This window comes from Lepisosteus oculatus, chromosome 11, assembly GCF_040954835.1.
Source record: "Lepisosteus oculatus isolate fLepOcu1 chromosome 11, fLepOcu1.hap2, whole genome shotgun sequence".
Classification (NCBI taxonomy): Eukaryota; Metazoa; Chordata; class Actinopteri; order Semionotiformes; family Lepisosteidae; genus Lepisosteus; species Lepisosteus oculatus.
The window spans coordinates 2,491,004-2,510,818 of NC_090706.1; the positions used below are offsets into that span (position 1 = coordinate 2,491,004).

A 19,815-nucleotide genomic window follows, 5' to 3' on the forward strand; every position below is an offset into this window, starting at 1 on the left:
GGGGCAAATTCTAAAGGGTATTTTTTTATTTAAACAGGTAAACCGTTACCCAAGGAAGCATACTGTGACATGCAAAATATACATACCGTAAAATTACAGTAAAACATGGTGAAGTGTATGGTATAGCAAGATATAAACCACAGGAAAAATGGTCAAACTAATTTTGAGACCCGAAATGAATCAGTGATCTAAGCATGGTAGAGCTTTCGGCAGCCAGGAAAACTGGACATGTGCCATGCAGGGTACCGTGGTAAATGACCAGAAGATGTACAGTGTTCCGTTATTATAAGACACACCAGTTACCAATCAAATACCACGATAAAGCAGGGGCCCCAGTTCTATAGCCCAGCAACAAACGCCACTGCTGTAGAGTCTGTGCGAGTGCTGTCTGCTCAACAAAATAATTCCACATACAGCACATGCCGACATACAGGGGCCTGTCGTGAAGAGACAACATTTCTTCCCTATGTTCTTTTCTTGCTATACTAAGTGTGCGTACTAAGCTTTGAAACCGTTGGGAACGTCTTCATTCCTAAAGAACCAATCACACAGCACACAGCAGGGTGAAATCCCATGGGTTCGGGCTGAGTAAGAAAGGAAGAGAAGACGGAACGTTTGCACAATGATCTCAGTTACCGGTAACTTAACTCTCCTGCCTGAGCCAAACCTGCGTGGTGGGAGGAATGGAATATCAGCCAGTACTTCATTTAAAAGGCTCACCTAAAAACACACACACATGAAAGAGTGCTTGGCAATCAAATGTGAAGATTAGCCTCACAAAAGATCTTATTCACTCATGGGTGTGGCAGAAATCTCACCATCAGACACTGGGGCAGGTTTCGGCAGGAAAAGGGGAACACATACTGTAGATACTGTCAAAGGACTGAGACGCATACCAATAAACAAACCCAAACAGATCCAGGGGAAGATAGAACCTTTATGGTGAATTGTGATTTTGTTGCCTAGCTTCCTGCTGAATATTTTCTACTGTTTTTCCTCTTGAATTGCACAGTGGTTTCATATGTCAGTTTTCAAGTGCTTCATACTAATACATCAAGAAGAGATTGTTAAAAACACTGCATGCCGCTAACCAATCTTTGATTGTTTAGCAGAACTCTGTCAGAAGTTTAAACACAGCTAATGAGCATTCAGCCAATACATTTTACTGAAGTTATTGAGATTTTCTTATAAGTCAGAAGTATCACCACTTAGTGCCACTGGAATATTTTGCTGGAAATCCATTTCCCCCCTTTTAGTCCTCATTCTACTCATGCTCTTCTAACAACACAATGGTGTTATAGAGAGTTACAGACATGGAATTATTACAGTAGTTTACCTGGAAGAGAATGACAAATTATTTTACCTCTGGAGAAGGACATTTTTATCTGAGGAATTATTGGGGTTCACTTTTGGTGCGTACCCCCAGTTTCCAGGTGTCCCACTAATTTATGGCTGTTTGTGGTCATTATCACTATTTGACAAAACGACTTTCAGGCTCCTGGGCACATTCTGTGCAACTCCAGAGGATTTCAGGAACAGGCAGTGGCCGAATACTGCCCCCCAACTCGAGCCCTGTTGCTCCTTGTAGGAAAGGGGGCTTTTGGCCAAGGGAGAGAGTCAGTGTCTGCCTCTCAGGACTGATTCCACGCAGAGTGACCGACTGTCAGAGAGAAACAGAGTCGAATCACACAGTACAACTACCCAAGGAACTGAAGTCTGCATTCTGATGAGGGTAACTGCAATGCTTTTCTACTCAGTTTTTTTTTAAAACAAATGTCACTGCAAAGGCGTATAACATACATGAAGGAATGGAACATCATTTCACAAGTACAATATCCGTGCTATCAAAAACAGCCGTGGGTACCCTATTCATTTTGTGTGATTTCAACTGGAGCCTCGTGTGTGCTCGTGTGCAACTTTCGGTGATGATTAAATATTGAACATCCATGCCCAAGAAGAACGATCGGTGTGAGAATGTGGATTAATAATGACCACACACCATCCTTTAAGGGTGAGATACGAAACCACATCCCTTGCGTTACCGACACTCAGTTTGATATGGCACTTTAATCGACATCCATCTGGGAATAGAAGTCGTTTAGCACCACCGGAACCACAGCTAACCCGCATTTGTCCTGTTTACCTGGAGAACATTCGCTCTCTCTCCGTCTCTCGTCTTGCGAGCTGTGGCGTCAGACCACACCCTCTATGAAAAGCAAGACGCGTTCCCTCCAGCTACTAGACCACAGTCAGTCTCTGAAGTATCAGGAACAGTTTTTAAAAGCCAAGGGGGGTAGGAACAAAAGTGGGAATACTGCGAGAGAACCTGCAACATGGAGGAAACGGGTCTTTGATACAGTAAGTATTCGAATCTTGAATCCGTACGTCATTTTTAATGAAGAATAATGAAGAGTTTGTCTCCTAAAACAAAGTGTCTTGTTTGATAACCAAGTTTCAGCTTAAGTCCCTGTTGTTCTTGTTGTTATCGGCGAGATCTGTTGTAAGTCAGCAGCGGAAACCTGAAAAATATGATTGAGTACGAAGTGGTTCACTCAGGTATTTGGTGTACAGGTTTGGTTCTGAGCCAAGTGAAAAGATGTGTTCATAAATAGAAAACATGGGATAAGATTTTAAATGTTTAAAATTGTCCCTTGTCCAGTTCGAAGCTGGCTTTCAAATGGGAGAAAAAAACTGGAAAATGTGTTTGAATTATTGTGGTAAATGTCTTCTACTCTGCTGTCGGACGTGGGTGGATTTTGGTCTTGCCTAGTTTTGGCTCCAGGTGGAGAAATTGAAGATCAGTGTTCCTAGTCTGGTCACACTTTTCACGTGCCGTACTCTTCTCCACTGCGATTGTGCTGGAAGACTTCGTCCCCTTTTTAACACGCTCTCAACTTGCCTTGCGCCAAACCTGAAGAGTTTGTTGAAAAACAAAGTATTAGAAACCTAAAATCCACAGTAAAGAGCACGGTGAAGTTAGAGCCTTATTAACGACTTTGTTATGTGTGTTTATTTACTAAGGCAGGTCGTTGTCGAAGCTTCTAATTTTCGTTTGTGGTATGCAAACATACTTTAGGACGTGAAACTATTTACTGTATTGCAAATATTACAACATACATTTGTTTTTCTGTGTGAAAAGGTTGGCATTATCCAGAAAACATTGGCGGGTGTTTTGGGGATTTTTAAGGGCTTATTAACAGTTTTAGTAATTTTACTATTTTATGCACAGTAGACAGATACGTCAATTGAGAACGAACGGCCTTTTTCAGGAACGGCTTGGAGAAACGCTTAAACGCTTCAGCGACTGCAGCCTCAGATACGTTTTTAATCCAGAGACTATATCAGAATCAAAATTACACCCGCACATCAATTTAAGTTTTGCGTTTGTGCGAACAGAGAATTTCAAATAATTCACTGACTTTCACCTGTGGGGTGTAGTTAAGAGCCCCTGCTTCTCAGTGGGTTCAAACTGCCTAAACTGCGCATAATGCAGGTTGTTCCTCCGGATCAGGAATACAGCAATGCGTTTAGCATTCTTCTCGTGCAGTGTTTGCACTTTGCTGTACATTTCAAATGCTCTCTCCAGAGAGAATAAGTCAATAACACGCATTTATAATACGCCTGATAATAAAATGCACTCCGAATCACGGAGTTCAACGTTATAACTTGTACGATCTCTTACTTGTCAAACTAAAGGAACTTCGCAAAAAAACGGCCTAGAGCCTGAATGTGCGCCTCTTTGGCTTTTTAGACTAGAATACTTCAAAACTTCATTGCTCACATTATAGCTTTGAACATGTAAGAACACGTAATGAAAGAGACAGATGAAGGAAGTAATACGTTTAGGAAAATCTCGTAAGAGCAGAAAGCATTTGAAAGTCTATGCTTCTTCAAGGCATATAAAATCTTGGTCAGAATAAGTGTTGGAGATTTGAATTCTTCTTCGCTGCGGAACGGAGGGGCCCTGATCTCCTACCTGTGGGGATGAAAATATGTGCCCCAAGGAAACTCTCCTGAGTGAAAAAAACACCATGGATGAACATCAGTCTAAAATCACGACTTGTTTTCTGCAACAATTCACTTGCTACTAAGTGCGTGCCAGTAATTTATCATACTTGGTAGAGCCATGAACTACATGGGACACTGAGCTCCATTGCAGTGAAGTAATCCAAGTGAAGTTTTTCATACACAAGGTGTGGATATACTTTATAATGTTTAGTTGGTGGAGAGAGTACAGTGTACTGCCAGAGACAGCCCCACTCATACTCCTTTACACAAATGAATGCATTAACATATTATAACAGCATATCTGTTGTCATGCTGACTAAGTGAATTGGAACTTTCTGTGTATTGCATAACCTCAGATACTTAAGTCTTTCCTAATCAGTCTGTGATTCTCAGGGCTGAAAATCCTAAAGTCTTTTAAATTATTCTTCTTTAAAAGGGATGCAATCAGCTACAGTATGTGATATGCTGGTTGTTTCATGTTGTGTGTGAAGAAGCTCCACTGAGCTAACAAGTCGGACATTGACAGTTGTTATTCAGGTTTCAGAAGGACTATATTATAATAAACAAATACCTACTTGTTTTTTTTTTCTGCAAGAAAAACGTGACACTGTATATTTCAAACTAAAGCATTAATTTTCAACAATCAAAACTGAATTAAGAAGTTCCTCTTCACCTCTTCCAGAATCGTCCTTCCAGAAACAATGCAGTCAGTACTGGAGAAACTGTTGCTTGTCATTAGTCCTGATTGAAGGCTTTCAGGTTCCTTTGTTGAAGGATTATTGAAGGAAAAAAAAAGAGGCATTTAATTGACCTGTAAGAACAAAATAGTCTAATTCCATTTGTGCCATTACACAACTGATGATCTTAAAATAATACCCTGGACATCTCAAAATGATGTGCACTGAGAACATCCAGAACAGTCTGCCACTTTGCTGCTTCATGGAAGGTGTTCGTTATTTCACAGCTTTACTTCCCTAATGACTGGGAGCCTCTTTATTTACTTAATTGTTGAGAGTCTTGTAAATAAGATCTGTGATTGTACTATAATTCGATTACATTAGTTAGTGGAAGACCTTAAATTTAAAAAATAAAAGAGACTGAAAGAATGTGTGCCCAGGTCTGGTTCTCCAGATTAATGAACAAAAGACATTGTGTTTCCCAGTGCTCAATAAAAGACCAATTCAACCAGAAGGTAAAATAACCTTAAATCTTCGATTGAAGTTGCAGTTGGGTAAACACCTCTATACTTTCCCTAAAGAAAGGGAGGGATTGCAAAGCAAACAAAACCTTTTGAAAGATTTAGGAGTGTCTACGGAAAAACAGAGTGGATTCACAGTGGGGTAGAGTGGGAGGGCACAGCGAATTGTTGAGAGTTTGTTCTCAGGCACACAGAAAAAAAAAAGGAACTCCGGTTTGCTAAACACCTGTAGAGAAAATGAAAATTGCTCAACAGTTTGAAAAGAATACATTTTAATCTTTTAGCAAGAAGTTTTAGATGATTTCTGGGAAATACATTTTGTCTAGTGCAGTATGTGTTGAGATACAGGTGCTTTCGTCAGCTTTCCAAAGATCCTACCCTTGTCCAGGTGCAGAGTTTCCACCTCTTTTCCTGATCGAGTCCGATCTCGAAGCTCTGCGAGGCTGGGGCTGTTCAGTACGGGGATGGGAGACAATCCAAGGCAAGCATCAGTGCGAAAAGCGCCGTTTAAAAGCCAAGAATTATCACTTGAAGGTTTGACCTATTTTGCAAAAGCTTTGCTGGGAAGACTTGCACGATGACTCATTTCAGTCTTTCTTTTTCCTTTTTCAGATACTGACTGAATAGAAACAAAAACGCACTGAAGAAGGGAAGGAGACCCCAGAGCCCCGACTCCTGAGCTACAGTCACTGCCATGGACTGGAAGACCTTCCAGGCGCTCCTCAGCGGGGTCAACAAGTACTCCACCGCGTTCGGCCGCATCTGGCTGTCGGTGGTCTTCGTCTTCCGGGTGATGGTGTACGTGGTGGCGGCCGAGAGAGTGTGGGGCGACGAGCAGAAGGACTTCGACTGCAACACACGCCAGCCCGGCTGCGCCAACGTCTGCTACGACCACTTCTTCCCCATCTCCCACATCCGCCTGTGGGCCCTGCAGCTCATCTTCGTCACCTGCCCCTCGCTGATGGTGGTGATGCACGTGGCGTACCGCGAGGAGCGGGAGAGGAAGCACCGCCTGAAGCACGGGGAGGGGTCCAAGCTGTACCCAGACACGGGCAAGAAGCACGGCGGCCTGTGGTGGACCTACCTGATCAGCCTCTTCTTCAAGACGGGCATCGAGATCGCCTTCCTCTACCTGCTGCACCTCATCTACGACAGCTTCGACCTGCCCCGGCTGGTCAAGTGCGAGGTCAGCCCCTGCCCCAACCTGGTGGACTGCTTCATCGGCCGCCCCACCGAGAAGAGGGTCTTCACCTACTTCATGGTGGGCGCCTCGGCCTTCTGCATCGTGCTGAACATCTGCGAGATCATCTACCTCATCTTCAAGAGGGTCTTCCGCTTCGCCCACAAGGTCAAGAACCGCAAGAGACACCAAAGGCTGCAGAAGAACCCCGGCAACAGGGCTCACGACTGCCAGTGCCACTTCCACGAGCACCTGGACATGAAACCCAAACTCCGAATTCACGAGGAGCTGCGGGCATCCGCGCCCAACCTCTCCACTGCTGCCTAGGACCTCGGCCAAGTCATCTTGAAAGCACTCGGACTCGTCTGGCTCTCATTTTTCAAAAGATTGCTTTGGAAACAGTTTTTTGTTCCACCAGGACATTCCTATTTCTCTTAGGACAAGTGTTTTGTCTTGGGGTGCTGCTGCTACCATCGCCAGATATTGTCTCAAAACCTGCACAGGTCTAGAGGAAGATGATGGACATTAAATTCTGGGTTGTTTACTATCCCGAGTGGCTTATGCTGCTAAACATGCCCCTCCCTCCCAGTTTCAAATACCTGGAACTTAGGAGGATGGTAGATTTCAGAGGATCATGAGAAACGTGCCACTACCACAGGTTTACACTGCCGAAGAGTGATTTTTTTTCTGTGGACCAACCACTTACCCAGTCTGAATTTTATTTTTAGTATCAGCAAAACTGTTTTTATTCATCTTGTGAATGATCATGATTCATTTTCTGTCTGATCTGTTGACTGCAAAACATTCACCATCAACAGAATTTCATTGATCCTGCTTGATTGCTTAGTTAATTTTTTTAGAAAAAGGGAAATATCTGGAAAAGAAAGCCACAATATTCCCCAGATTTACATAAACAGTTTTAAAAGAGCATGAAAGTACAAAAGAAATTGGACATTGTTTGCTGTTTGAACCTCCTGGTCATTTTTCTTCCAGTACTAATCTAGAGCTGTTCTCCAAGTTGTCAGCATTTTGCAAATGCACACCTGAGAGAGACTAGTGGTGTTCGTATTGGACACAGAAGACCATTTCTAAAAACAAGTAGTTGAGGAGAAAATAGATTAAGCAAAGGCTGATGCGCCCTGTTCACCACCAAAACTCTGATGGATGACTTGCAACTTGGAACAAATGCAGTATCAGTATTTGGTCTATTCCAGTAACTGTGGCATACACAATGAAAATAAGCCAAATTTGTGAGAGGTGACCAACTAAGTACGTGAAAACGAGCATAGATGGGGAACTATAGGGCTGAGACAGACTGATGACCTTTCCTTCACTGCCAGAGGAACACAGACAGACCAGGCTGACAGCCTCACCTGCAATGTTTTCGGTGTTCAGCTCTGTGATGGAACATCTAGAGATACCCACTGATATAAGCAGTTTTCTGACACCACAAATACCAACTGAATTTGTAAAAAAAAAGTTTTCCATTTATTTTTAACTGTTGCCATGCTTAACAAATGTTCTTGCATGTCTGCAAGTCTGGGTGAATGTGCATTGGGAGGAGTGTTAAGGAATGGGCCTGTGAACACACATGATCTCATGTTGCACTGCTGCAGGGGTCACTCAAGGAGGACAGGTAGACCAGCAGTTGTGAGGAAAGGCTTTGTCTGCTGCTAGGTTCCACTTCAAGCTCCAGGCCCCGCCCACAGTCCTGGTTTCTGTCCTAACAGGATGTCAAGCCAAGATCCCTTTGGATGTGACTCTGTACTAGGAGTTACTCTTATCAAATAGAAATTAAAAACCAGTATCTTCCAAAAGACTAAGCCAGATGACTTGTTCAAGTCTGGGGCATTCTACTCAAGGGTGGGCAGATAGAGGCAGAGAAAGAAATGAGTTTGGAAGACTAGGTAACCTGCTCTTTTCCCTGCTGAGAGCTGGGATTTCAGAACAAGCACAAATCATGTTGATTATACATTGCTTCTTGTTGTATTTATCATTTTTATATATTTTTAGCTTTGCTAGAATGTATTTTTTATAATTTTCTAGTATGTATTTTTCCTTTAATCTTGATATTGCTCCAGGGAGAGAGTTTTATTCATGTATTTTTTTATATTCATTTGTGATTGTTTTGTCCACAGTTTGTTATCACAGTGGTAGAGAATCAAGACATTTTTAAATCCTTTTATAATAAAAATACTATCAAGAATCTTGTATTAAGCTAAGTAACACACTGATACAGTGGACTTCTAAACCATTTACATTCACTGGCTAATACCACCCCTATAATCAGAGTTAATGAATGTCTCACACCCTAGCCAGTAATAACCTGCTCTTCTGATTCATGATGAATGCATCAAACTGGAGGCACTTTTTTTTTTAAAAGAAATAGATGCATCCATACAGTAGCATGTACAACCCACCTCCACTTTACATCACTATATCTTGATAAAGTGAACTGAAAATTGAGTGACTTTTAAACCTACACATCACCATCTCAAGAATGCCTCAGAGGAATTAAATAGTTTAGGGTTTTCCTGATAAGTCCCATAGAATATTACTTGACATTCCTATAGAAACAGCCAGCACCACATTGAGCAAGCATATTAGGTCAACAATAGTAGCACCTGCCATAACTGCCAAGATAATGATCTGTCCTGTCTAGCCAGTTACCACACTAATCTCATGCAGTTCCGTATATCCCAGATACTTTACAAGTGGCAGAGGACTGGAAAAAAGTTTGAAACTAAATGGTTGTGACAATCTAGATCCAAGGTCACAGAACTAGGTCTAGTAAGTCATACTAGACACTGGTTCTCAAACCAGTTTTTAAATCAGATTAAAATTATGCTTAATTGGTGGATGTGAACCAGATCTCTGCTCTGGAATTGAGCTTAATATGACAGATATGGTTTGGGGAAATGGGCATTAAAAAGGGCCTGGCCTGGAGCTTGACCCTCCTACACAAGAAACCATAAAATCTCGGTTCTGTAGAACAGGGCAGGGCTAAACATACCACCTTCTAGCTTAGTCATGCAACCAAGAATACACTTGATGCAGAGGTGGGTGTTTAGGGCCACTTACCCCAGCTACAGGACCACACCTCCCAGGGCAGGGCCAGAAAGCTCCCAAGATCTACCAATCATGGGCAGTGTCCCACTCTTAAATTAAACCTTGCCAGATTTAGTCAGTAGTATAAATTTTCACCCCCACCCCCCCAAACTCCAGTAAGGAGTCTTAAGAAATTCAGCAAGGGAGTCTCACAGGTGGATCCCACTTAACACTACAGATTAGACTAGGCGAAAGCTACTGGAGTCCACACAAGTCAGGTACTGTATGAGCCATTTGGGGTTCCACTTGACACAAAACCTCTCCCACACCCACTGGTATAGGCTAGCTTCTCAGGGTATTCAGCAAGTCAGGTGGGAAAAAAAAGGGACTTGAAGTACCCCACTAGAAGAACAGATCATAAACAGTAGTTGCTTTAGGCAAGTCCCTTCACAGTGCTCCATCAAGAATGCAACTGGCTGGCAAAATACCCACTTCCCACAACCCCAAATTCCATACACACTTTGTGCATCTCTCCAAAAAAAAAAAAAAAAAGAACCTGTCCTTAACACCTCACCCGTATGTTACCAATATTTATTGAATTACACAATCCACATGATCTCACAGCAAAACCTTCAATACATGGCAAATAAAGCTGAACCACACTCATGTCTACAAGGTAACGTGGCACTGCACTGGAGTGACAATGAATGCAGCATGGGCTCTTCTCTCAAGCTAGCACCTCACTGGTCAGGACTGATTTTACAAAACCACACGATCCAGACCACGAGGGAGGCACTAGCCGGAGCCTCCCACAAGCACTCCCTTGTAGGAAGGTTTTGCCGGGTTCCACCCCTCTCCAGGAGCACTAGCCAGCTCCCCCTGGCAGGTGTGCCCCCTGTACCACCTCCACGGGCTCATCCCCCATCAGGACCTCGGCCGAGCCAGGGACCCGGTCTTCCTCCAGAGCCTCATCCCACTGCCCCTCCTCCGAGGGCAGGCTGTCCCACGCCGCGCCACCCTGCGCGGGTCTCCCCACCTCCCCCGCGGGCTCCGTAGGCTCCACAGCCCACTCCGGCGCCTCCGCCTGCCGGCTGCTGAGGTGCAGGGGGCTGCTGCTGACCGTCCTGGCACCTGGAGGATGTCCAGTAACCCATGATCGACTCGTATGCATCATGGACAGATCGAAAGGCCCAGTTCAAGCGGTTCTAGAACAGCTGCACAAACTAACAACTCCACACATTTGTATGCATGAGAAAACAAAAAGAGCCATCAAGAGGTCTAGGTCTGGAAAATGAAGCTTGTCCCATGCGTCGTCATTAACATTCAGGACTTCCACAGGTCAATCTATTGCCACACCATGGGATTTAGTCAGGACAAAGCCTTTTAAAGCCACGCTTCATATGCGGACATCATAGGGACTCCGTTTCCCCCCCCCTAAAAGTGGGAGCTTCTTTATACAAGAAAGCCAGCACCCCCTCGATTACTACTTGCCTGTAACGGGCCGTCCCACGCACCGCGAGACGCAGCAGCCACACACCTCGTGGTTACCGTGGAGCTCCTCCCACCTGGCGGAACCAGCCTTCGGATCAGCACTTCCACGTCAACGGCTGGCGACGGCTCAGACCCACAGCGCTTTACCATTTACCTTTTGTTCAGCTTGTTGTAGGTGCAGGCTTTGTTCCCCTGGCTAGCCTCCTCATCTGCCACAGCCAGGCTGCAGTGCAGGTAGAGCATGGTTTCCTGCAGCCAAAGCAGGATAGAGAGATTGCAAGAGCAGACTTGCAGAGGACAGATGCCCACTAGAGGGAGACCTTGTAACAAGTGGAGCCTGAGAGTTATCAGGCCCTGCAACATGACTGAAGCTGCAGGCCATTGACACTGGGTTGATCAGCTCCAGAACTGAATAGTATCAGTTAGCCAGCCAGCTTACCCAGGTGCAGGGCATCTCCTTGTATTACGAGATGCTAGAATCAGTGCAGAATACTCAAGAGGGATCTTACTCTGAGCCGCTTCTTGTCAAACTGGAAAGCATCCACGACAAACCGGACTTCGTTTTTCTTGGAGGGGACAAACCTGGACTGGCAGCCTTCCGACTTGCTGTCCAACATGCACCTGGAACCCGATTAAAATGCCTCTGAGAAGCCGGCCGTTTCAATGCAGCTGTGCTGAAGGACCAGGGGTACACTGTTCAATAGGCCCCAGGGGAACAGCCGGGCCCGCCGTCAGCTCCCCCCGTACCCCGTCACAGCCACCCTCCCGGCACTCACCCAAAGTTGTCAATCACCATGAACCTGGGCTCCGAATACTGGTCGGGGGACATGGTGGCGTAGCAGGAGTGGATGTAGAGCCTCTGTGCTTCGGCCATGGCGTGTGCGGAGGCCTGGAAGTACATGGGCTGGCCCAGGTAGTACACGCTCTTGGGGGACAGCCTGGTCCAGCGGGCTGCGGGCAACAGGAGGGACACGGTCCACACCTGGAAGCTCACGGGGGGGGGGGGGGGGGGGCAGAAACTGCACCTTCCACGCAAGCTTACCATTGGTGGTGCTGAGGACAAAGCTGTGCTTGTTCTTCAGGTCCTTGAAATAAGAGCGCTTGGGCCAGACGGGTTGATAGCCCACCTTGTACACGTGATGGAACCTGCCAGGACAGTCGAGACCAAGTCAAGACCACAGCCCAGAGCGAGTTCACAGCCCAACACCATATACCCCGCGCTTACTGTGGGGTCTAGTTACATCGATCAGATTCTCCATTTCAATGGGTAAGGAGAATAACATTAATACACATTCCCAGCAGCTATAGTCACCCTACAATTCACAAACTAGTAACCAAATGAAGCTCAGCAGGTGAGTCCAGCCGGCACCTGGATGGTAGACCTCAGGAAGTGGTGTTAGAGGCCAGTAGGGGGCACTCACCCCATGGTCATTCTGGGTCCTAATGCTCCAACATAAGGAGCAGGGACACTACTGTAAAAAAGGCATTGTCTTTCAGATGAGATGCAAAACTGAGATCCCAACTCAGTATGGTCATTACAAATCCCAGGGTGTGTGTTTCTCAAAGAGCCAGGGTAACACCCATGTCTTGGCCTAACTTCCCACCTAGCCTCCTAATACCCCCCCCAGAAGAAATCTGAACTGGCATCACTCTGCACTCCTCCCCACTGCAAGCTGTTTGGTGGGGAGTGTACTGGTGCATCATCCAGGTGGGGCTCCACACCAGTAGTAGAGAGGACACCCTCTCTTTACCTGTAAAGAGCTTTGAGTGGAGTGTCCAGAAAAGCACTAAGTGGAAGGAACTCATCCAGTACAACCCGTCTAATATGGAGTGCGATTAGGAAAGAGTGAGAACGAAAGGAGAAACTCCACTCCAATTCAAGCAGTTTCTAGAAGACGCCCCCTACCGGTTAAATCGGCACTGGATGGGTATGGCGAAGGGAATGGAGCGGTGAACCGGACCCTGAGGCTTGGGAGGGGCGTAGCGGAGAACATTGGAGTACGTCAGTTGTCCATTACGAATCTGTATGCGGGAAAAAAAAATCTCGCAATAAAAACGCATTGCATACCCTCTCACCCACCGCCACCCCCCCGGAGGACGACCGCGCTCGCCGCCCACCGACCGATCGCGTGCTGCCGCACTCGTGCAGGCCGTAGCTGAAGTCGTAGTACTGGCTCGAGGCGGAGCTGCTCTTGCAGCCGGTCCCGAGGGTCAGCTCGGCGGACTGGCACCTCAGGCCGAACAGGCCCCTCCGGACCCGGATGTTGATCTTGCTGTTGCTGCACCACACCGAGATCTGGCGGGGAGGCGGGCGCGGGCGGGCGGCGGCGGGACGGAGCGGCGGGGTGCGGCGGCGGGGGGGGAACAGGACGCGCTGGATGTCCCGAGGCAGAGGCAGGGTGCCCGCCACCGGCTTGAAGCGCTCCTTCACGATGACGGGCGCACGCCAGTGGGTGGAGATCGGCACGTATTTGTAGAGAGGGGGCTTGGGGACGGAGACCCTCTTCTTCCTGTCCGTCGAAGCTGGTAGGTGAGCCCCGTGGAAGTCGGTCTGGTCCACATCAAGAGGCCAGTTGTCCTCTTCCGTCTCCCCCACAGCCCCAGCGTTTTTCGGGCCCGCCTTTTCCACCCTCCCAGCCGAAGTGCGTCCAGATAAAATTAACACCGAGACCAAAGTGACCGCTACTATAAAAACCCACCGCATTCTAGCGAACTGTACGTCAACACTGCGATTGGGTAATCACTCTAAACACCGAACTAATACCTATAGTTCAAGCCAAGGAACGGCTGTTCGTGTTCTGAGCGAGCGCTTTATACCGTTGATAGCCGGTGTCACGACTCTGCAGCTGGTGGCACTTAACCCCCAATTACAGCCTGTTCGAGCAGGTGCAGAATTGGCAATTTACGAAAAGTGCAATGAATCGGTATTGCGCATCGCTTGAAAACTGTATGTCCCTCCTGGACAAATGAGTCTGCCCGGGCTGTGTTATGACCATTAGCAGCTAAAAAAAGAGTAAATAGCAGTTACTGTTGCATATGGGTTATGATCTCTTGACTGTAACGCCTAGGCATTTAATTAATCATTGTTTGTGCATAATTTGGCTTAATCAATCACTTGGCATTTGGTGTTTATTTTGCACAGTCTGAGGAAGATTCATGAAAATCACACCAGAACTGTATGAGGCCCAATCAGCACTGGCGTTGCTAATGTAGTGATCTAGCACTAGTTCATACCAGGGGTTTGGCAGAGTAACTGTGGGTTTGAGAGCACGTTGATTGATTGAGCCTGTTGATTGATTGATTGATTGATTGATTGATTGAGCCTGTCAATTGCGATGTGGACGTTCTGAGTTACGCATGTGCTGCGCCACCTCCCACTGTCGACTTTAATTATTTTCTTTAATCTTGGCGCGCCAGGTGACAACCATGAAGACACCAAGTACAGCCTATTGGTTAAATCCATGTTGTCTAGAGCTGCTAGTTACGTTCGATACAATGTAGACTATATAACGCAGCCGCATAACCTGCGTGTAAGTTGTGCATTTTGGGTGTTTTTTTCTTTTGGGAGAAGAATGAAGTCTCGCCTCCCTCTGTCTGTTCTTGCCCTTTCGTGGCTCTTTGGGCTGACCGCCGCTCAGCTCCGAGAGCCAGGCGGAAGTACTGGGTCGAGCCCGAGAGGTACACGGGCCATCAGGAAGCCCGCGTCCATCCAGCGACCGAGAATAAAGCTGCCCGAATTCGGGAACCCCGATGACCAGCCGCCCGCCCTGGAGGCGCTGACGCCTGAGCTGCTCGACGGCGCGGGGGCGCCTCTCCCAGGCGAGGTCCGGCGTCTCCTCAAGCCGGCCCCCCCGAAGCGCCCCGCGCCGCCCAGCGGCCCCCGGCGGGCCGTCTCGGTCACCTGCACGGGCAGTAAAATGATCGTGAGGGTGAGGCCGGCTTTCCACGGGTTCGGGGCGACAGGCGGCGAGCTGACGCTGGGCTCCGGATGCAAGAGCAACGGCAGGCTCCGGCCGTCCGGCGACCTGCTCTTTCGGTACCCCCTGCTAGCCTGTGGCAGTCAGAAACGGGTGAGTCGCCCGACCTGCCCCGCGTCTTCATGCGGGTCAGCATTGAAGGCGATGCGTGAACCGCACGGCGGCTCCCGTCTTCCTAAATCCCTGCTCCAATGCCTTCTGTCCTCAGACGCCCATAGGTTACATCGTCTACAGGAATGTCCTCCACTACATCCCCGCGGAAGAGCCGGGGCCGGTCCGGAGATCCCATCCCATTAACGTGGGAGTTGAATGCCGGTATAAAAGGTAGATGTCTCCGTCCGGCTTGCGTTCTGCTCCACAGTTGATCTAACTGGTATGACTGCGCGTTTCATGAGTGACTCTAAGTTTAGGGTAGTCGGTGTGAGACGGGTCCGAGTTTTAGATTTTTTTTTTTCGGATTGGAATTAAAAATAACCCTCGAAGAAGCAGGGTCTTTCAGCAGCGCCCACACCTACTCTATACCGCGCAGTTCGGCGTGATAGTCAATTCAAGGTGCTTTATTAGCATGACCGATGGGTACAGTCAGTGTTGCCAAAGCAAAAACAAAAAAAAAATAGAAGTAAAATAAAATCTACAGACATTTACAACAAAGACATATTGTAAAATATTGACGTAGTCTCTGTGGTTATTCAGTCAACAGGCAGCGACGCAAGAAATGTTTCCATTTACTGTGTGCGAGTAGGATACATCGCCTAGTGTAAATGCGGCAATGTGCTGAGAAGAGGGTTTAAAATGAGCCTTGGGGGGCGGGATCGGGATATCTCTTGCGATTCCGCGCTCACGACCGTAGTTCCCGAGCCCGTCCCGGGTCGCGCTGGAGACGTCATCAGCGCCGATGTCCCCGCAGATACCACTATTCCTACAAGCTTGCGGTGCACCCGACTTGGCAGCCTCCGTCCCTGCTCAAGCCGCTGGAGAACGAGAAGGGCGGGTTCAAGCTGCAGCTCATGAGCGGTAAGTGTCCCGGATCCGAGCTGCCAATGTCCAGCAGGACCGCCGTAAGTCCCCGTGCTTTCTGCAAGACGCCTGCTAGGTAGTAAAACCAGTCTGGTTGAATGTAGATCTGGCTTCATTTAACTTAAGTTGCAAGAGTTCTAACCTCCTGATCTCAACCATGTCGGATAACAAATGTTTGAGGTCGTAATCAACGCAGCCTCCATTTGTATTGGCATTATAGCGTTAATTTTTAATTAACCTTTATTCAGTAGGCTGGCGTGAGAGACAAGTGAAGGCTCATTCCAAGCTGAAAAGAAACAAAGCTTCAGCTGTGGCGCTTTCTTCAGGTGACTCTTGAAGAAAGCTCGGCAGCCGAAGCGTGTTTTTCCCCAGCGTGGAGTAAGCCTGGACTTGATGCCTCGCTGTTCTGCTGCAGCGGACTAACCTATAAATCTAGGCGTGGTGGGTGGTGAATCCCGGTGATCACTGAAGGCGCCCGATGCCTGGGGCGTGTGAGAATGGAGCGTTGGATTAAATCGGGGAGTACGTCAAGCAACACTGGCTCTTCTCTCTCTGTAGATGACTGGATGGCAGAGTCGGATTCTAACATCTTCTATGTGGGAGAAGCCATTAACTTCCAGGCCTCTGCGCGTCGGCTGGCGGCAGGAAAGAAGCTGTACATCAAATCCTGCCATGCTGCCCTGTCCGCAGACCCCAGCTCCCAGAGCATCTACTCTGTGATTCAGAACTACGGGTAATGTGTGAGCTGCGAAGAGCTTTCAGAGGATTGATTTCTTTCATTTTTTTTTTTTTAAAGCGAGGTGCTCACTGGCTGAGCCCTTACAAGCCCCCTTCATGAGGAAACTGCAGCAACAGGGATCGGTAAAGCACAGCTGGCTTGAGAAGTGTAAATCACCTCGGCGCTTGCTTTGTTTGAGCTGAGGGCTGTTCATTAGCCAGATCATTTAAACTATCCTTGTGTTCAGCTCCTGTGTAGGTTGGAGGTTGCCTTATTTGCAAGACCAACTTTAATCTCCAAATTGCACGAGATGCTGAGATTCAGGTGAAGTGATTTCTTAGTTCAATTAAGAGCTCAGCAGATGTTGGGGGTGGGGAATAAGCTAGTATGTGGGTCCTGAAAACCAGGGCTAGGAGGCTCATCAGAGCTGAAAGAAAATTGGACTCAAATTAGTCCACAGCTTCTTTTACACTTATTGGCTTTTTTTGCATACCTTCATGCTTAAACTCGGATTCCAGATGTGCAGAACAGCTGTTGTGTAACCCTCTTCGTACTGAATCCCTGGGAATGCCCTCTGATTTCAGGTGTATGGTGGACAGCAAGATTAAAGGCAGCATCTCGAAATTTGTCCCACCCAGAACTGACTCCACCATAAAATTCACCGTTGATGCTTTCCAGTTTAAAAAGAAGCCACTGTCTAAGGTCTGTGGATCTTGGTTGCTTTGCAGATTTGGCCTATCTTGAAGAAAATGAGCCAACTGGCACTTATGCTACTTTGAATAATCTGAAATCTTAAAGTTTCCTGTTCTTGTTGAAAATGTTTTGCGTCTGATTTTGAACTTTTTCACCTCCTACTGCAGATGTTTCTTCACTGCACCATGTTTGTTACCAGCAGCAGAACCAGCCAGATGGCGAAATCCTGCACCTATGACCAAAGACAGAGACGGTAAAGGCCACGTGCTGGAGTATGGGACAGTCTTTGCTTACAGACCATGATGGGCATTATCCACAATATAGATGAGGGTAAATGCTGAAATGCTAAATGCTTGCTGCAACTGATTGTAGCAAGCAGGGCTCAGATCCAGCACCACAATCCTCCCAGGTGAGTGTTTGCTGGGCACATAGATGAAGCATCTGGAAGAAATGAGAAGCTCTGGTCTGCTTTGCCCTTCTGGGGAATTCTGTAGTGACCGATCCCAGCACGCAAGCGTTCTGGGTGAAAGCGACGCGGTGTGCTGCCAGGACGGGCTGTTCAGCTAACTGGCGCTGGGGGAGCGCGGCTCTGCATGACCTTCCCTGTATTTCAATGCTGCAGGTGGGAGGAACTGGAGGGCGCTGTCAATTCGGCATGCAGGTGCTGTCAATCGAGCTGCACTGCCCCCAAGACGGACTCGCCCCCGGTGGTGGGTAAGTTCTCCAGTCTGCGGAACTGCACTAATGCGGGGAAAAATGAGTGATGAGCCTCGAAGATCTGGCGGTAACGCCAGGATCAACTTTCAAATCTCTTGACCTAAATGACGTATTCAAGCCGTCACTTGCTCAACGTTTTCATACAGCTGAAATGAGGAGCTTTCTGCCTAAACTTTTGCTTTTTGCGACTTGCAGATGTGCGGTCCAGCCGTGCTTTCGTGATCGCCAGCGACGTTCTCGACGCGATCCGTCGGGCGGACGATCTGAGCCACTTTGCCAGCATCTCCCTGGCCCATGACGACCAGCCTCCGGCGGAGGAGGATTCTGTTTCTGAGGAAGAAGGGTTCATAGGGGATGAGGAGGAAGGCGATGAGTTTGTGGATGTGGGAAACTGAATTCCTGGATCCCTATCGGGCTCCGTGATGAGCCTGCTCCAGCCTCATGATGCAAACCGTTTATATGAATCGAAATAAATGCCATGCCTTTCTTTTCTGGGGGCTAAACGATGACTTTGAATCGGGATGTTTTTGTCCTGCGTGTGTGAATGCTTCCCTTCGGAGTTTCATAACTAGAAGTATGAACAATACCTAGAAGAAAAACTGGTAGTCTTTTAAATTGAATTGCATCTTTCAGATGAGATTGGGGAAAAAATCTCATCTGAAAGTCTAAATATAACATACTCCTAAAATGCCTAATGGTGGGGGGTGGAGCTTTTCTTCCAGACTGGAATATAATGTGCACCTGTACTAGGCTTACCTAACCTAGTGCAGACCCACAGGCTGTTGCTTCTCAGGTACTCTTTTGCTTGACAAAAGTGTTAGTTTGGATGGTGGCTCCATATTTTAAGGCAAAGCATTAAATGATGTGCAAGGCTGCTGCTCTCTCCTAGCAGACCAGTAATTCCCTCTGAATCCTTTATAGTTTTGGAGCTGGATTAGCACAGTGTCCCTGTTAAATTTCACAGGCTCAAACCTGAGCAGAAACTGCTCTCACTTCCTCTCCCCTTCTGATAATGGGTGGTTAAGGGAATACCACCTTCTAAAGTGCTTGTGGCCTTGGCCAGCAGTATGTGTTTTTGTTGGATGAGTGATACCTGTGCACAACCTGGGGAAGAGTGCTGTGGCTTCTAATTTTGTACTGATGACAGAATAGTCACTATGTGCTGAGTGAATATCTCAAACTATAAGATAGGTAGATATGACCTCATTGATCCTATAGGGAAATTGAGATTAAACAAGTTATGCTAGTCTGAGCATTAAAAGAATCCTGTAAGCAGTCATGCTATAACCTGATCAACTTCTTAAGGTGAAAGTTGTGGTCTCCTGCATTTGGTTAGTGAAGGTGGGGAAGGTCACAGCCACCTACATAGCAGATCTTAGAGAGAGAGAGAGAGAGGCTGGTCCTATCATGCCCTTGATGGTATGTTCTCTCATGCCATTATTATAACCTGCAACCTTCTGCTGCAAGTAGGAGTAGACATTTTAACCTCTACTTTAAGCAATAGCAATGAAGAGCACGTTCAGCAACAGACTGATTCATCCATGGTGCGATGGGGAGTGCTACAGGAGGTCATTCTTGCCTTCTGCCATAAGACTGTACAACACCTCCACCTTGCAGCTGGGCGGAGGCAACATTGACAGGGACCTGTTTCTGGACTGAATGCATCTACTGCTACATCTGTTCTCTTTCCTTTCCTGTTTATAACTTTTTTGTGCAATACATTTATATTAATGTGTGATACAATTTTTCTGCATACTGTTCTGTTCCA

At 47.1% G+C, this 19,815-nt stretch overlaps 3 protein-coding genes across 3 annotated transcripts; 2 read left to right on the top strand and 1 right to left on the bottom strand.

Moving 5' to 3' along the window:
* Positions 1–2,234: 2,234 nt before the first annotated feature.
* LOC102686267 (gap junction beta-3 protein-like) lies at positions 2,235–9,989 on the top strand. The gene is made up of 2 exons (XM_015348859.2): positions 2,235–2,358; positions 5,819–9,989. The coding sequence occupies exon 2, from the start codon at positions 5,901–5,903 to the stop codon at positions 6,711–6,713; it is 813 nt and encodes a 270-aa protein (XP_015204345.1). The 5' UTR covers positions 2,235–2,358; positions 5,819–5,900; the 3' UTR covers positions 6,714–9,989.
* A 22-nt stretch (positions 9,990–10,011) lies between these two features.
* On the bottom strand, positions 10,012–13,629 carry LOC107077540 (zona pellucida sperm-binding protein 3-like). Its single transcript, XM_015348858.2, has 8 exons — positions 13,048–13,629; positions 12,832–12,947; positions 11,968–12,071; positions 11,702–11,876; positions 11,435–11,546; positions 11,080–11,174; positions 10,926–10,999; positions 10,012–10,565 (listed from the first exon to the last, which is right to left on the bottom strand). The coding sequence occupies exons 1-8, from the start codon at positions 13,627–13,629 to the stop codon at positions 10,300–10,302; spliced, it is 1,524 nt and encodes a 507-aa protein (XP_015204344.2). The 3' UTR covers positions 10,012–10,299.
* A 778-nt stretch (positions 13,630–14,407) lies between these two features.
* LOC102686471 (zona pellucida sperm-binding protein 3-like) lies at positions 14,408–18,556 on the top strand. The gene is made up of 8 exons (XM_006631340.3): positions 14,408–14,995; positions 15,111–15,226; positions 15,810–15,916; positions 16,478–16,652; positions 17,222–17,339; positions 17,498–17,583; positions 17,953–18,044; positions 18,243–18,556. Exons 1-8 carry the CDS (start codon positions 14,498–14,500, stop codon positions 18,440–18,442), a joined length of 1,392 nt encoding a protein of 463 aa, XP_006631403.2. The 5' UTR covers positions 14,408–14,497; the 3' UTR covers positions 18,443–18,556.
* Positions 18,557–19,815: the final 1,259 nt, after the last annotated feature.

Bases quoted from the DNA above. Each gene is read 5' to 3' on its own strand.
- LOC102686267 (XM_015348859.2), top strand. From the start codon at position 5,901: ATGGACTGGAAGACCTTCCAGGCGCTCCTCAGCGGGGTCAACAAGTAC.
- LOC107077540 (XM_015348858.2), bottom strand. From the start codon at position 13,629: ATGCGGTGGGTTTTTATAGTAGCGGTCACTTTGGTCTCGGTGTTAATT. The intron at 11,000-11,079 runs GTAAATGGTAAA...TGGTTCCGCCAG, and splicing joins TACAACAAGCTGAACAAAAG to GTGGGAGGAGCTCCACGGTA. The intron at 10,566-10,925 runs GCAAGTAGTAAT...GACATCCTCCAG, and splicing joins CGTGGGACGGCCCGTTACAG to GTGCCAGGACGGTCAGCAGC.
- LOC102686471 (XM_006631340.3), top strand. From the start codon at position 14,498: ATGAAGTCTCGCCTCCCTCTGTCTGTTCTTGCCCTTTCGTGGCTCTTT. The intron at 15,227-15,809 runs GTAGATGTCTCC...ATGTCCCCGCAG, and splicing joins GTTGAATGCCGGTATAAAAG to ATACCACTATTCCTACAAGC. The intron at 17,340-17,497 runs GTCTGTGGATCT...CTCCTACTGCAG, and splicing joins AAAAGAAGCCACTGTCTAAG to ATGTTTCTTCACTGCACCAT.